Source organism: Rutilus rutilus, assembly GCF_951802725.1.
Source record: "Rutilus rutilus genome assembly, chromosome: 6".
Lineage (NCBI taxonomy): Eukaryota > Metazoa > Chordata > Actinopteri > Cypriniformes > Leuciscidae > Rutilus > Rutilus rutilus.
Genome location: NC_140214.1, coordinates 31,714,213 through 31,731,463, shown reverse-complemented (window position 1 = coordinate 31,731,463; position 17,251 = coordinate 31,714,213). Strand labels below are relative to the sequence as shown.

Genomic DNA, 17,251 nt, shown 5'->3' with positions numbered 1-17,251 from the left:
TGTATGAACAAGTAAACTTGCACATTTTAAACAAATGTCCAAAATAAATCATCTCTACATTTCCACCGAGATAGTAGTAGAAAATAGTAGAATACAGTATGGTGCATGCTTTTAGAAATGCGAATAATTGGTTTAAATAGCATTTATTACTCTCTATGACATTGGCTTTTAATAATTTTGCACTTCCATTATGATTTTTTTTTCCAGGCTATATAAATATGGCCAAAATTAATTTTAATTTATGAAACACATTATTTACTCTTCCGCTACACATTTTCCTTTAAGTCAGACAGTCAACATGTCATAAATATTGGCATTAACACTGTTTTCTTGTCTTCTACCATTATATTTGTGACCCGTGCTGGCAAAATGAGTTGTAATGAGCAAATTAGTTATTGTTATTTTCACATTCTCTATTAAGAAACCTTCAAATTGATGTGATTTGTTAGACAAAAAACCGACTGCGCTACACCTGTTTGAAGTCGATAGAGTCAGCAAAGTAAATTTTTGGTGAAAAATCGATGGAAAGTTTTCTGAAGGTTCCAAAACAAAATCACCTAGAAACCATACCTTAAAATCCCTGGTAATAACACCAAAATTCGGCACACACCAAGTCAAACCCAAATATCTATAGAAAAAATATTTATTCAACTTTTTTTCCCATGATACCACAGTTGTTTGATTAAAGTTAATGAAACAGACAGCCTATATATATATATATATATATATATATATATATATATATATATATATATATATTGTGACCCCCTTTCACACATACAGTCTTAACTGGGCAATTAGCGGTAACAGATCATGTGTGAACAGGACCTTTTCAAATATACAGGTACATTTGTTCTGCCTATCTACCAGTAAGGGAAGTTGCAACACTACCAGTATATACCAGTATATGTTTACAAATGTCTTCAAATTGGAGTGATACCGAAACTAAAGCTCTTCTCCTTGTCCGGGCGGATGAAGAGATTTGTCAACAACTTAGAGGAACAGTTAGTGAGACTGTCACGTATGGTAAAATAACTAGCCTTCTTCAAGAGCAAGGCATAAACAGGAGCAAAAGTCAAGTCAAAAACACTTAGGCTAAAGTACACAACTTTTTTTTAGCCACAGATGACACAGCATATCCTTTTCCATTGTTTTTGTTTTGGTTCTTCTAGACTTTGCTTACAATGGTGGTACTTTTCTTCTTCTATCCTTCCAAGCGAATGTCCTATCCAGTGAATGACACGACTCAGTGCTGCCCTCTGATGATTTGAAGAGTACAGAAAAGCAGTTGTGCTGCGCATGTGTCGAACTCGTCCGCGGTTGAGTCTCCTATAGTTTAAAACCTGTGTGGACACGACTGTGCACAAGACGAAGCGGAACGCTGAAAATGAAGTATACCCGGGCCTTTATTTACAGGCGGCCAGGAATAGCCTAGTTTTTTTTTTTTTTTTTGCGCATTGAATCTAGAAATTTGAGCTGCTGTTTTGTTCCTAGAGTTGCCATCTATTCCTTTTGAATGGCTTGAGTAACGTCTCTTTCAGTGTCTCCATATGGTAAGGCTATTAAGAAGTCTAGCAGTTGTTTAGAAGTCTCTCGTGTCGGGCGTCCATAACTGCCCTCAACACGAGCTCAAAGAAACAATAGGTCAGCTCAACAGCTGGTCTCCTTTCAACTAAGTGTGCCTCTATTCCCCTCGTGAGAATGGCTAAGTACAACACACAAAGACAGTAGTGAAGCCAGGCCTTTTTGCAGGGAGTTTCACTTGGCAGCTGCTCTCTCATGCTGTGGTTTCCAGCTGCTTTAAAGATGCAGATGATCTTAAAGGGATAGTTCACCCCGAAATGAAAATATTGTCATCATTTGCTCGCCCTCAAGTTGTTCCGAGTTATTTTCTTAGGTTGAACAAACACAAAAGAAGGTATTTTGAAGAATGTTGTGATAATCAAACAGTTGATGGGAGCTTTTGACTTCCATAGTAGGAAATATAATTACGGTACTATGGAAGTCAATTGCTGTGGTCAACTATCTGGTAACATTCTTCAAGATATCTTCTTTTGTGTTCAACAGAAGAAAGAAACTCATACAGGTTTTGAACAATATGAGGGTGAGTAGATGACAATTTTCATTTTTGGGTGAACTATCCCTTTAATATTCCACATATACTAAAACAGTATATACACAGGAATATTTCCTGATAAAAAAACTAGGGGTGTGGTTAAAATCAGTCTCAGCCAATGGACTAAAACACACACTGTGACATGAAAATGCGGGACACATTTTTTTAACATAAAGTTTCATGATTTAAACACAAAATATAAAATAAATGTTTTTATTTTATTTTTAACGTCACTTTTTAAAAGAAATCAAAAAGATATTTTTAAAAACAACAATGGAAAAAAGAAAAAGAAAAACATTTCAATATCATTTTTACAAGTTGAAATTTAGGGGTTAGGGTTCGGGACAGCCACCTCCCAATTGAAAGTACCCAATAAATGATGAATTTATATATATTAAGCTTACTGATATTTTAAATATTATTGTGGGATTCAGTAGATAGTAGAGATGCGCGGTTGGCGGTTACAGCCGCGGACTCCGCGTGGATGAAGTGACGAAAAATAATATTTTAATTAAATTCGGGCGGGTGGCGGGCGGTTGAACCAATCAAATGAAAAATATATGTATACACAAATCAACGGATGGCGGGCGGGTGCGGTTTTGAAAATAGGTCAAAAACGTTGGTGCGGCTGGATGGCGGACGGATGATGCTTTTTGTGATGCGGTTGCGGATGAAAAAATAGCCCATCCGCGCATCTCTAGTAGATAGGCTAAAAGAAGGATCTTTGTAAACATCTCAAATTTGAATACTTAAATTCTTTTTGTGTTTTTTGTTTGTGGGACAGCAGTTTGCACCAATTCTGTAGAATGGCCCGTATGTATGACTCATCATATATATATATATACACTCACCTAAAGGATTATTAGGAACACTTGTTTAATTTCTCATTAATGCAGTTATCTAATCAACCAATCACATGGCAGTTGCTTCAATGCATTTAGGGGTGTGGTCCTGGTCAAGACAATCTCCTGAACTCCAAACTGAATGTCAGAATGGGAAAGAAAGGTGATTTAAGCAATTTTGAGCGTGGCATGGTTGTTGGTGCCAGACGGGCCGGTCTGAGTATTTCACAATCTGCTCAGTTACTGGGATTTTCACGCACAACCATTTCTAGGGTTTACAAAGAATGGTGTGAAAAGGGAAAAACATCCAGTATGCGGCAGTCCTGTGGGCGAAAATGCCTTGTTGATGCTAGAGGTCAGAGGAGAATGGGCCGACTGATTCAAGCTGATAGAAGAGCAACTTTGACTGAAATAACCACTTGTTACAACCGAGGTATGCAGCAAAGCATTTGTGAAGCCACAACACGCACAACCTTGAGGCGGATGGGCTACAACAGCAGAAGACCCCACCGGGTACCACTCATCTCCACTACAAATAGGAAAAAGAGGCTACAATTTGCACGAGCTCACCAAAATTGGACAGTTGAAGACTGGAAAAATGTTGCCTGGTCTGATGAGTCTCGATTTCTGTTGAGACATTCAGATGGTAGAGTCAGAATTTGGCGTAAACAGAATGAGAACATGGATCCATCATGCCTTGTTACCACTGTGCACTGTGCACCTGAGCATTGTTTCTGACCATGTCCATCCCTTTATGACCACCATGTACCCATCCTCTGATGGCTACTTCCAGCAGGATAATGCACCATGTCACAAAGCTCGAATCATTTCAAATTGGTTTCTTGAACATGACAATGAGTTCACTGTACTAAAATGGCCCCCACAGTCACCAGATCTCAACCCAATAGAGCATCTTTGGGATGTGGTGGAACGGGAGCTTCGTGCCCTGGATGTGCATCCCACAAATCTCCATCAACTGCAAGTTGCTATCCTATCAATATGGGCCAACATTTCTAAAGAATGCTTTCAGCACCTTGTTGAATCAATGCCACGTAGAATTAAGGCAGTTCTGAAGGCGAAAGGGGGTCAAACACAGTATTAGTATGGTGTTCCTAATAATCCTTTAGGTGAGTGTGTATATATATATATATATATATATATATATATATATATATATATATATATATATATATATATATATATATATATATATATATATATATATATATATATTTTAATAATAATAATAATAATAATAATAATAATAATAATAATTATTATTATTATTATTATTATTATTATTATTATTATTATTATATTTTTTAAGTTATGTTTTTGGCCTTTTTGTGCCTTTATTGGATAGGACAGTAGAGATTTTGACAGGAAAGCATGAGGTAGAGAGAGAGGGATTCAGGATCGGCAAAGGACCTCGAGCTGGGAAACGAGCTCGGGTCGCCGGAGTGTTGCGCTGTATGTCGGCACGCTAACCACAAGGCTATCGGCGCCAACAATATTGCCGTTTCAGAAATGAACATGTCAACAAAGCTGGAGAATCCGAGACGGTCTGCTGTGGTTCAGCATGGGGCAACTTCCAGATGGCAGACAAGTTCTCTTGTAGAAACAGAAACAATAAGAGATGTTAAACATTATCCAGGACTTTTCATTCTGGGTGCATTGCAGCTTTCAGGAGACATCAGAGGTTTAAAGTAAATCGAGTTGAACAATATAATGACAATCCGACTGTGAAAGCAAGAAGTTACGGTAACGCTTTCTATGAAGACAATGCTTATAATGAATTATAGCTCTCAAGTATTACTATTCTATAAATATATTTATAAAGACAACATTAAGACCTGTACTGCATTATAAGAACAGTTATAGATACATTTATATTGTTTTATATTAAGTCATGCATTTGCTTTTTTCAGTGCGTATGCTCATAATCCATTATACACTGATTTTATAAGTATTAATTAGTCAGTTGTATGATTTCATGAATGTTTTTATAAAGTTGCAACCATCATTGCTTTAATGTTATTATATTAGTTACAATGACTTTTTAGTAATTCAGATTTATTTCTGTCAAATAAGTGAATACATTGTTATTAATAGCCGTGTTGTGTTCTTATAAATCCTTATTGTGAGTGATAATACAGTTACTAACCTCTATAAATGCATCATTGATGGCTTAAAGGAAAGTGAAAACATGGGATGCAGTTTTCCTAAAGCTAATGTTAAGAAATCATGAAGATGTGCTCATTATACATTAAGTTGTTTACTTGTTATTGAAAATAATGAACAATGATTTCTGTAATAAAATAATGGGAAAAAACACCAAAACTATTAATACAAAGTTGACTTTTTTAATGTTACATACTAGCAAAACCATGCAAATGGATGAGGAGATAGAGATTTTAACAAATCAAAATTACTATTCATGACCTCTAATGCAAACATTAGCCATTAAAGACATAATTGATAACTAATTGGTACAGCAAACAAGTGTCTCTAGAACTATTTTACATTTGATCATTTATAAATCAGTGTATAATGGATTGAGCATGCACATTGCTACAATATAGATGTAACTATAACTGTTCTTATAATGCAGTATAGGTCTTAATGAGTCTTTATAAATATATTTATAGAATAGTAATACTTATAAATGAGTATCAATGGGGCTATAATTCATTATAAGCATGGGCTTCATAGAAAGTGTTACCGAAGTTACTTCACCTCTAACTAGGAGCAAAACTTATGCTCTAATATTCCAACGCATAACTTCTGTACTCTTGCCATTTTTGCTTTGTAACATTCTTGTATCTTTTTGCACAGAGTTCTTTTGGAATCTCGTCGCAAGTCAAAGAAGATCACGGCCCGGGGCATCTTCGCAGGAGGACGGGTGGTGCGGGGAGTGGATTGGCAGTGGGAGGATCAGGATGGCGGGAATGGAAGAAGAGGGAAGGTAATGCCTCAACATGTTTGGCTATGCTCACCCTTCTTGACTCATCATTTTTCAGACGAAAAACATTCCCTCTATCAAGTATAGACACTGTGTGTTGTGCTCATGCATATTCATTGAAGCAAAATGAGATGGTGCCAATACAAGCCTGTTACATTATTAATCTACATTTATTTAGCAGATGTGATTATCCAAAGCAACTTAAACCATACAGCATAAAATATTCATCATAAATGAACAGTTACATGAGAAGTTACTTTTTTTTATTTCTTTTTTTTTATTTCACACACTAGTCATTACTTAAACTATTTATATATATATATATATATATATATATATATATATATATATATATATATATATATATAAAAGATAAATCTGGCCTAATGATTTAAAATATACTACAAGTGCAAATATAGGGTTGAACTGGAGAGTTGTTGAAATCCCTCTCCATGGCCAACTAAACACCCAGGGTGTGTTATTGCCCCTTTTGATGCGAAGCCATTGATGTATGACATTTAAACCAATGGAAAGTCATTTCAACTAGTTGTCACACACTTTCTGCAGTTTAAAAAGTGTTTTAAAAGCATTTTAAAATGGTACATGATTTTAAAGGGGTCATGGACTGCATTTATATATTTTATAATGATCTCTGAGGTCCAGTTATGATGTTATCAAGATTTTTATATCAAAAAACATCCTAATTTAGAAGTAATAAGCAATTTTCTATCCTGTTTTTGATCCTTTCTTTCTAACACTCCGTTTTGATGGGCATCACGATGTTCAAGACTTGGAAGTAAACGCCCACTGCTATGATGGGGTAACAGTTTTGCATATTAAATAATTATCAATGTCCCTGCCATTGCACGCGTGGAATTGTTTTGAAAATGCCCGATGTTGAAATGTATCCCGTTACATAGTTAAAACATTTACCAACAATATGAAACATTTATGCGTGTTGCATATGCTTTGTAAGTCTTGTTTGTGGCAAATAAAGTTTAAAGAACTTTATATTCTTTATATAGTTATAATAATTTACACACTCTACACATCCTGATAGCAATCAATAATAGAAGTGGTCTAAATATAAAAAAAGGGACCCAAAAACGTTTTGTCCAGTCATTGCATTCAGTCTGAAGGCAGTGATATGATGTCCTGCCTGTCAACATATGTATTTCCATACCTCCACGCACCTGCTCGCGCAAACATAACAAACAAACATAGGCGGTCTTTTACAGTTCCTCATGAACCAAAACATCAATTATGCTGTTCACGCCATGTCATAACTGTAATTCTGAGATGGCAACCCGTGACTTTTCTACCTGGAGCTGTTCATGTCCTCAGACTTGGATTTATGCGTTTCTATGTCAACACTATCAACGCCGAAAAATCTGCAGCAGTCAGGTGGACATGTCAGAGCTCTGTAAGTGGCTTACGTTCATGATTATTGTAATGTTATGTGTTTTGAGACATGAGGGAATTTAACGCCTTTATTTGTCTCGTAATGCTTTGCAGAATCTGCTGTTTGCGTTCATGTGTTTTGAAGGTGTGGCTTTGGAGACTCTGAAGGGAGGGTGGGATCTTATGCTTTCTAAGCTAGCTTGCTATTGCTAGCCACTCCGAAATTGCCTACATTAGCTTTAAAGCCCCCCTGTAGTCAATCATTTTATCCCTTAAAACTCTTCTCTGATCACCAAAATGACATATTTTTTTTCTTTGAAAAAATGTCATGCCTTAAAGGGATAGTTCACTTTGAAAATAAATTTTGGTATGTTTTAGCTTACCTCAAGGGCATCCAAGATGTAGGTGTCTTTTTTTCCGCAGTAGTTTCAATTTTGATATTTTTAGGTCAAACCGTTCTTGTCTGTCAGTCATTTCATGCAGGTCTATGGTCACTGTCTCAAAGAGCATGCACAAAGTCCAAATTAAAACAATTCCCCATCGTCCAAATTAAACAATTCCCCATCGTAAGTACACATTGATGGCCTAAGACACGAAACGAGCGGTTTGTGTGAGAAAACGAACAGTATTTATATCGTTGTTATCTCTTAACAGCACACGTCCAAATGATCTGACGGCGCGGGCGGGTATAGATATATACATAGATTTCGCCTTGGCTACGGTTTCGTTCCAATGAACTGCAGTAGCGAAGGCGACTTCTAGTGTATACATCTATACCCGCCCGCGGACGGGTATAGATGTATACACTAGATGTCGCTTGGCTACGGTTTCGTTCCAATGAACTGCAGTAGCCAAGGCGACATCTATGTATATATCTATACCCGCCCGCGCCGTCAGATCATTTGGACGTGTGCTGTTTTCAAGAGATAACAACGATATAAATACTGTTCGTTTTCTCACACAAACCGCTCGTTTCGTGTCTTAGGCCATCAATGTGTACTTACGATGGGGAATTGTTTAATTTGGACGATGGGGAATTGTTTTAATTTGGACTTTGTCCATGCTCTTTGAGACAGTGACCATAGACCTGCATGAAATGACTGACAGACAAGAACGGTTTGACCTAAAAATATCAAAATTGAAACTACTGCGGAAAAAAAGACACCTACATCTTGGATGCCCTTGAGGTAAGCTAAAACATACCAAAATTTTATTTCAAAGTGAACTATCCCTTTAAAATAGCTTGGATGTAACTCTACACCCTTGCCTCATTTAGTATATGCGGTTCTATGAATATGCAAATGAGCCCCACCTCCACTCACTCACAGAGATTCACTCGTTGATGATCACATGTTGATGTGATTGGTTACAAGGTAGTTTTGGAAGCCAGATGATAAAATTAAACATATTGTAATGTCTTACTGATGACAAAACAGATGTCAATCACTGAAGCTTTTATTCAGGATTTCAGCGAATGACTTCGATCAAAACAATAGCAAAAGCAGCATTCTGTACATTGCTTTCTACCGTATCCGAAAATCCAACGCATTAACCCCGTAAATGACGAAGCAAAGGAATGAACAGCAAATTACAACGATCACAATATTCAGTTTAACTGCGGCGCTACAGTGTAACTACTCAATACATATCAAACAATCTGTATCAGACAAAGCAATAGTGACATAGTGAATAGTAAAAACACTGTTGATCGCACTTGTGTGTTGCGCCATTACTGTTAAATCCAATGTTGTTGGCACTGCGTCATCTTTTCTTTTCAGTCTCTCTGAAAAGCCTGCGTCAAACTCTCGTTTAAAAACCAATCTGCAGTAAAATGAAGCAAACAAACGAACAGTGTGTTACTGACATAGGCATTGATCTTCTGCTGAGGCAGTCTTTTGTCGCTCTATGACTTAATGTGACAAAATCCAAAATGAATCGTTTTACAAGCTTGGCTTCAATAAAAGCTGTTTTTCGACTAGCGAGCAAGTTTTAAGTTCTGAAACTTGCAGGATATTTTATTGCACATGACCTCTTATATGTCAAAAGATCAGGGGAAATTTGATTTCTCAATTCATGACCCCTTTAAGTCTTTTCAGTAACCTCTTTCCTAGTTGTATTCTTGTGTTAGGCGCGTTCAGAGTTTTCATTGTAATAATTTAGTGCTCTATTGCTCTCTTTTGCTTATTGATGAACCTGCAAAGCCCAATTAGAGAACGGTACTTTTTAAAATGTATTTGTGCTAGTGTTGCCTCCGACTGAAGATTTTTCATGTATATCGCCTAATAATAGCGCTGTTTTATCTAGGCTAACATTAATGTTAGAGCAAGCAGCCATTTTAAAATGGCTAACGTTAGGCTACTAACATTTTTCAAATGATACGCCGTGTTTGATGTCGATGAATGAAAGGCGAAGGTTTGGGTTTCCTGTCCAACAAAACTACCACATTGGACCAGCTGTTAAACGGGTTTTCTGTCAGACTACATGACTTCGCCAATTCCTGTGGAAGGTTGGTTTTTTTTCAGGGCAGCCTTACTTTGTACACACTGTCCCAGTAAGAAACCATTTTTGTGTAATTTAGTGTACTTAACTTTTTTTAGGACCATAACGCTTTTTGCTGCTCTGTAATATTTCCCAAAAGTTCAACATTGATATTTTTAATGGCATATTTTCCACCAAGAGTAATGACAATTAAAAAAAAAAGTACTGTGCAAGTCAAATATTTGTTTGGTCTTTGGATTATCAGAAATTTCTAGCCTGACTACGTCAGACTTCCTACTTCCGCTAATTTCATTTCGCTCCTGTAGTCAGTCTGAGATAGCAGCCTATCTTTCAGTTTTCCACCGGCCTTCAGACGGCCGGCCAATCAACGAACAGAGGGCGGGCTGAGAGCCGTGACGTAGACGCTGATTGTACCGTGGTGGATGCGTAGATTTACTTAACATAATCTGCAAAAGTCGTTCACAGCCATGTTCACTCCGGTATTTCGCTCGATGGTTTAGTTTTTGCATCATAAATGCGTTTACAGTGGAAGTTAGATGCGGCTGAGCATGCGCATTACACACGCCATAACCAAACGTTATGTGATTGGCTTACGGGTAACCAATGATTTTAAACTTAAGACAAGCGCCCCCCCCCCCCCCCCGCAAGAGAGAAAACACTTCTCTATTATGCTATTCCAGACTCTGTCTACGAATCAAAGTGAAGTAGCAGAGTCTGGTATTACCAGGCTAAGAAATTTCAGGCCACTCCAGATAAATGTATTTAAAGAGTGCTCTCAAACACACTTCCTTTAAAGCGAGAGCCTTCTTCAAGCCTACTTCACCATTTGTAATTAGAGCAGCATTTCTGTGACTGCGATTGGCACGCTGAATGGCATGTCTGGTGGTGGAAACATTTACTGGTGGTGAAACTCTGCTTGTTTAGTGTTTTTGTTATTTTTAGCTTTTTTTTACCATTACATAATATTTCAAACTCATAGCTGTTGAAATGCTTTGTATGGTTAAGAAGGGCTTGCAAATTATCAGACTATTCTAATGTTTTCTTTCTTTATTTGTTGGATTCTGTGACTGAAGTTTCATATGGTACATTATTGTGGAGGAAATCTTAGCATGTTTGACACTGGATCATAAAACACAACTGCCGTTTGAGGCAAGTTGGGGTTGCTGTTGTTTTAAGCTCACTGCTTAAAGTCTGCATGAAATGAAAATTCAGTCTATTTTCTAAATGTGTGTTATGGATCATCTTAGGCCCTGTTTACACCTTGTATTAAAGGCCCCCTGAAATCAAAATGTAGCTTTTAGTATGAATATGTTAGCCTTAAGATTATGAATAAGCTGGTGTGTTCCAAAACAATGACAATATTCAATATTATGTAATATATAAACATTCAAAACTTAGTCTCTCACTTCCGCTAAAATGGATCACGGATTTTTATGACATCACCGCAGACTTCAGCTTCTTATCAGATTTTCTGTCCAATCAAATGCTCTCTAGAATCTAAAGTGTCCCGCCCCCTATGGTATAAACACCACCTGGCCAAAGCGACTGTTGATGCGTCACGGAGCAATATGGATTGGAGATGCGTTTTCGGTTGCTCAAATGCTCAAGTTTTATGGCGTTTATGCTGTACGTTGGTTAATTTATTCACACCTCTACTATTGAATCCAACATATCATCAGTGCTCGGATTCGCTTCAATGGTGCTGTCAAGTACGACTTGCAGTCTGTGAGGTAAACTAAACACTATTGGCTATTTGAAAAGGGCCATTCAATATGTCCCGCCTTAGCTTCCTGTTTCAGTGGAAATTACGTCAACACATCATTCAAAACTGCGCGTTCCAAGGCACTTCAGTGGGCCTTTAAGAAGCATTTTCTTCAATCCGGTCACAAGTGAATGATGCTAAATATAGGTGTAAACGGAGTCTAAAACGTTTTGAGTTTGTCAAATTTTGAGCACTTCCAGAGGTGGTCGAAAACGCATTTGACCGGATTGCTTTCGTAGTGTAAACGCTCATGTGGTCGAATGTTCGAACATCCACAAAAGACCATCTACTCTCCGTCTACTGACCTAATTTGAAAACATAATGGGAAGCGCACTAGCTGAAGACCCAAGTATGTACCCTGGAAATCCAGAGTTCTCGCGAGAGCACAAATTGAATTTGCTCAGCGAGTTTGCTCTGGTGTCTAGTAATGATGCTCATTAAATATGCCCTAGGATCCGAGCTGCACCAATTACATCGGGTTATCTGATATAGGCGGGCCAGAGGCAAGCTAAACAGATGACGACAGCGCTGTGACGTCGAAGTCATTAGTAAACATTGCAAGATGGCTATGGATGAACACCAGTTGGCCGCTACAATGAACGAGTTAGACTTGGCTTTTTATCTAAAAGAGGAACAGAAGACGGCGCTCGAATCCTTCCTTTGCAAGAAGGGCGTTTTTGCTATTTTGCCGACCGGATACAGTAAGAGTATAATCTACCAGTTAGCTCCGCTGGTAGCTAAGCGTATGGGGCTTGTTGTTGTGATTGGTCGTAGTGTTTTCCAATTGCGTGCAGTGAGATTTTCAAATGCATGCTTGGTGCCGCCCCTCGAGCTGGCCGGTTTTCATTAGTCGATGCCAGACCATTAATCTTTCAGATTTGGGTCTGGATTTCCAGGCTACCAAGTATGGTTTAAAGACGAAAAACGTACCAAGCACAAATGTTCTCTCACCATTCCTGCAGGACTTCTCCACTCATTTAGTCTGCTTAAATTGCCGCTCAAGCTCTCGGTCATCTGCCTCCACTTTTGCACGCGGCGGCCACATCTCAAAATCCAATCAACAAACCTAGTCCTTACCCTATACTATTTCAATCACAATACGGAAGAAAAAAATCTGTTGCTACTTCCATTTCATTGCGACTTTAAAGTCAAGTCAAAGACAAACTGCTTAAAATAAGCATATAATCACCATTCAGTGGCATTTTTTTATAATTTTTTTTTATTTCATAGTTTCACACAATGTCTATATTGGGATATCCTTGATACTTCAGCCTTTTTTCCCTTGAATAATGTGTTTTAGACTGCTTTAGTCATGTGACCGAAGTGAGGGATATTTAGTAACTCTTTGAATTTCTTGTCGTCTGCATGACTTCCTCTTCTCTTTGCTCTTTTTTTACCATCCTCCTCCGTTTCAGGTGACAGAGATCCAGGACTGGAGTGCGGCCAGCCCCCACAGCGCAGCCTACGTCCTCTGGGACAACGGGGCCAAGAACCTCTACCGAGTGGGATTCGAGGGCATGGTGAGCCACCCCCATCGCTATACACATACACAAAAGACTGCAGTTAACTGGCCTTTGTGTTGCTACCCCCCCCCCCCCTCCACGCGCACAATGCACCACACACAGACCAGCATCCCATAAGCTGGGCTTCTTTATAAGAGCCATGTGCGGGGCAGGCATTGTGAGGGGCAGCTGGGTGAGCTATCTGCATGATAAAAGAAATCTGTCCCCTTTCTGTCTCTTCACAAGAGAGCGAGAATCAACATGAAGACCAAAGGCAAAGAGAGCAATGGGAGTGGCCTGCGTAAAGCGTGCCTCAGTTATTGAAGTGAGAGGCTACCCATTCATTGGCTGTTCGACTTTCTGCGACGTCTGAATTTCAGCCAATCTCTTTGCAGTCGGGCTACGGCTTTTGTCTGTTATTGCTATATATCCGTAGGGTGTGCGCAGCCATCTGCCACTGGAATTATTAATTAGATTTGGATAAAGAGGATGAAGCATAGGCTACTGTATCATTGAGACTTTAGGAATGTGTTAGGCACACAAAACAGTTTGAACAAATCTCTCATAATTGTCTTGTTGTTGTTTTTTAGTCTGATTTGAAATGTGTGCAAGATGCCAAAGGAGGCGCTTTTTACAGAGACCACTGTCCAGTGTTGGGTAAGCTTTAAGATGTCTAATGTTATACAAATATATCATACTCGTAGGCACATTTAAGATGAATATGTTTGAGTGAAGTGTGGTTGGGCGAAGTCCTCCATTGCAGTGTATTGTATGAGATGCTTCCACTAGGTGTCAGCACTAGATGCTGAGATCTTCAAACACACATTTAGCTACAGTGACACATTCCAGTTTAAAAGCTCTTTTGGCCCCAATCCATAATTGGCTCCTTGCTATCCAAGCCAATAACAGAAGGCTCTAAACAAAAGTGGTTGAACTTAAATTAATTTCTCTTGAAACCTTAAGACATGGTCCCTCATAGCTCAAAGTCTTAAGCTGCGGTGCAATTCACAGGGTCCCTATGCAGTGTTCACAGTTGAAGTTCAATTCACTTTACTAAAATGCATTCATTTGAAACGCACTGTGATGCAGACACATGCATACAAAACTTGCTTGAGTCAAGCATATCGGAGTTACGGTGTGAAGTATGATATATTTGTAGATGCATATGTAATGCTTCCATTTGTATTTATATAAAATATTTAGTATTATAAATTGAATTAATAAAATCTGAAAAACTGCCATGCTGACATTGAAACAGGCAATTCTCGTGCAAATCCTTTTTTATTCGGGATTGGTGGAGAGAGGAAAGTTATTCAGCCTGATTCAGACCAATTATTTATTATATTTACCCATTATATAATACGTCAACTAATGTTAACAAATGAAATCTTATTGTAAAGTGTCACTAATTTCTTTAATTTCTTAAAAAAAAATAAAAAAAAATAATAAGTCTTACTCGCCCCAAACTTTTGATGGTAGTGTATAATGTTACAAAAGCTTTCTATAAAAAAAACAGTAACACTTTACAATAAGGTTTATTAGTTAACATAATGTATTAACTAACATGAACTAACAATGAACAAAACATTTGTTACAGTATTTATTGATCTTTGTTAATGTTAGTTAATAAAAATACATCGGTTCATTGTTTGTTCATGTTAGTTCACAGTGCATTGACTAATGTTAACAAATACAACCTTTGATTTGAATAACGTATTAGTAAATGTTGAAATTAATATGAATAAATGCTGTAGAAATGTTGTTCATTCTTAGTTCATGTTAACTAAGGTAGTTAACTAATGAATCTTATTGTAAAGTGTTACCAATCGTACTGATCTAAAACTTTTGAATGGTAGTGTAGATGTACTTAAGCATGACTAGGCCATTTCAGAATTTAAAAAAAGGTTGGTCACAATAGAATAATGAATACTGGTCCCATGAGAAGTCCCTAGCTGTTCTATTGCTCTCTCGACCATCTCTCTCTTTCCTCTGTGACCTTCTGTAGGAGAACAGAATGGAAACAGAAACCCTGGAGGCCTGCAGATCGGAGACTTGGTCAACATTGATTTGGACCTGGAGATCGTTCAGTCGCTGCAGCACGGTCACGGAGGCTGGACTGATGGCATGTTTGAAACCCTCACCACCACAGGCACTGTGTGCGGCATCGATGAAGACCATGACATAGTCGTTCAATATCCTAGTGGAAACCGGTCAGTCACACAGCACCTCTGAAAGGACTGTTTACATCATCATGGGCCATATATTACCACAGTTTCTTCTTCTTCTTCTTCTTCTTCTTCTTCTTCTTCTTCTTCTTCTTCTTCTTCTTCTTCTTCTTCTTCTTCTTCTTCTTCTTCTTCTTCTTCTTCTTCTTCTTCTTCTTCTTCTTCTTCTTCTTCTTCTTCTTCTTCTTCTTCTTCTTCTGTTTCATCGTGACAGGCACAAACCTCAAATTTATGACAAATCATATTAATATTAATGTGGATTAATAAGAATATACAATTATTACAATTTTAAATTTGTATGTACACATTCTACACATCCAAGTAAATAATTGGTAATAAATAAATAGTAATTAGATCATTTACATATTACATAACAAGATGTTTTTTTAGTGCTGGTTTATGATTAATCACATCCAAAATAAAAGTTTGTGTTTACATAATATATGTGTGTGTACTGTGTATAATTATTTTGTATATATAAATACACAAACATGCATGTATACATTTAAGAAAAAATTGTTATTTATATGTAAAATATGTATTATTTATATATAATATAAATTATATATAAATATATATACAGTATATACATGCAAATATTTCTTAAATATGTAGAAAGAATACAATGTACAATGAAAGTACAATGATTCTTAAATATGTAGAAAGAATGTACAATGTACATGCATGTGTGCGTATTTATATATACAAAATAATTTAACACAGTACACACACATATATTATGTAAACACCAACTTTTATTTTGGATGCGATTAATCGTTGCCCAGCACTAAGAAGCTGTCTCTTTGCGTGTGTGTGTGTGTGTGTGTGTGTGTGTGTGTTTTTTAATAGTTTCGAGGAACTTTGTGAAGTTCAGCTAATATAAATCTGATTCACTATTGTCATTGCATTGCTCAATGGACTTTTCTATTAATGCCCGTCTGCTGCAAAACGCATGTTACAATAGTAGATTGATTATGTTTTCCATTTAATTGTTTCCTTACTTTGTGGAATCTACTGTCGTTGAGGATCCGTGAATTTCCTTTGAGTTGTAATGAACACAGACCCTTGTGTGTGTTCTAGGTGGACGTTCAACCCAGCGGTGCTCACCAAGGCAAACGTCGTACGCAGCGGAGAGGTGGCGGCTGGGGCGGAGGGAGGCAGCTCTCAGTTCCTGGTGGGAGACTTGGTCCAGATCTGCTATGACATCGACCGCATCAAACTACTCCAGAGAGGACACGGAGAGTGGGCTGAAGCTATGCTGCCAGTGAGCGTCGCCTACCTCATCCTCACCCAGAAATTACAGTTCTGTCATCATTTACTCACGCTCATGTCATTTCAAGCCTGTGCGACTTCTGTGGAACGCAAAATATATTTCATTATCTTTCAAAATGTCTATTTTGTATTCTGCAGAAGAAAGTCATACAGGTTTCGAACAGCATGTGTGTAAATAAATGACACAATTTTAGTTTTTGGGTGAGCTATCCCTTTAAAGATTACTTGACATTGTTTCTTGGCTGAGTTATGCTCTTTTATTATATAATAAGAGGACAAAAAATGAACAGGATCAGGAAATGTTGCTGGATTTAAACCCGTGTCACCCGTATTGGCACCATCGTGACACTAAGCACTAGCCTGACTACGTCAGACTTCTTACTTCCGCTCAATTTCATTTCGCTTCTGTACTCAGTCTGAGACAGCATAATAGCTTTCCGTTTTCCTCCGGCCTGAAAACAGCCGGCCAATCAACGAACAGAGGGCGGGCTGAGAGCCGTGACGTAGACACTGATTGTACCATGGATGCGTAGATTTACTTCACATAATCTGCAAAAGTCGTTCACAGCCATGTTCACTCCGGTATTTCGCTCGATGGTTTTGTTTTCGCATCATACTACATGTGTTTACAGTGGAAGTTAGATGCGGCTGAGCATGCGCATAACACACG

General features: G+C 37.8%; 1 protein-coding gene across 4 annotated transcripts in view; it reads left to right on the top strand.

The window, feature by feature from the left end:
• The window catches only part of mib1 (MIB E3 ubiquitin protein ligase 1), a 75,102-nt gene that overhangs the window by 4,114 nt on the left and 53,737 nt on the right, over positions 1-17,251 (top strand). For all 4 annotated transcript variants that reach the window (XM_084410829.1, XM_084410831.1, XM_084410832.1 and 1 more), the window contains exons 3-7: positions 5,794-5,923; positions 12,998-13,102; positions 13,675-13,741; positions 15,090-15,294; positions 16,390-16,573. In XM_084410829.1, the coding sequence (XP_084266955.1) occupies positions 5,794-5,923; positions 12,998-13,102; positions 13,675-13,741; positions 15,090-15,294; positions 16,390-16,573 (691 nt within the window). The remainder of the gene's footprint in view (positions 1-5,793; positions 5,924-12,997; positions 13,103-13,674; positions 13,742-15,089; positions 15,295-16,389; positions 16,574-17,251) is intronic.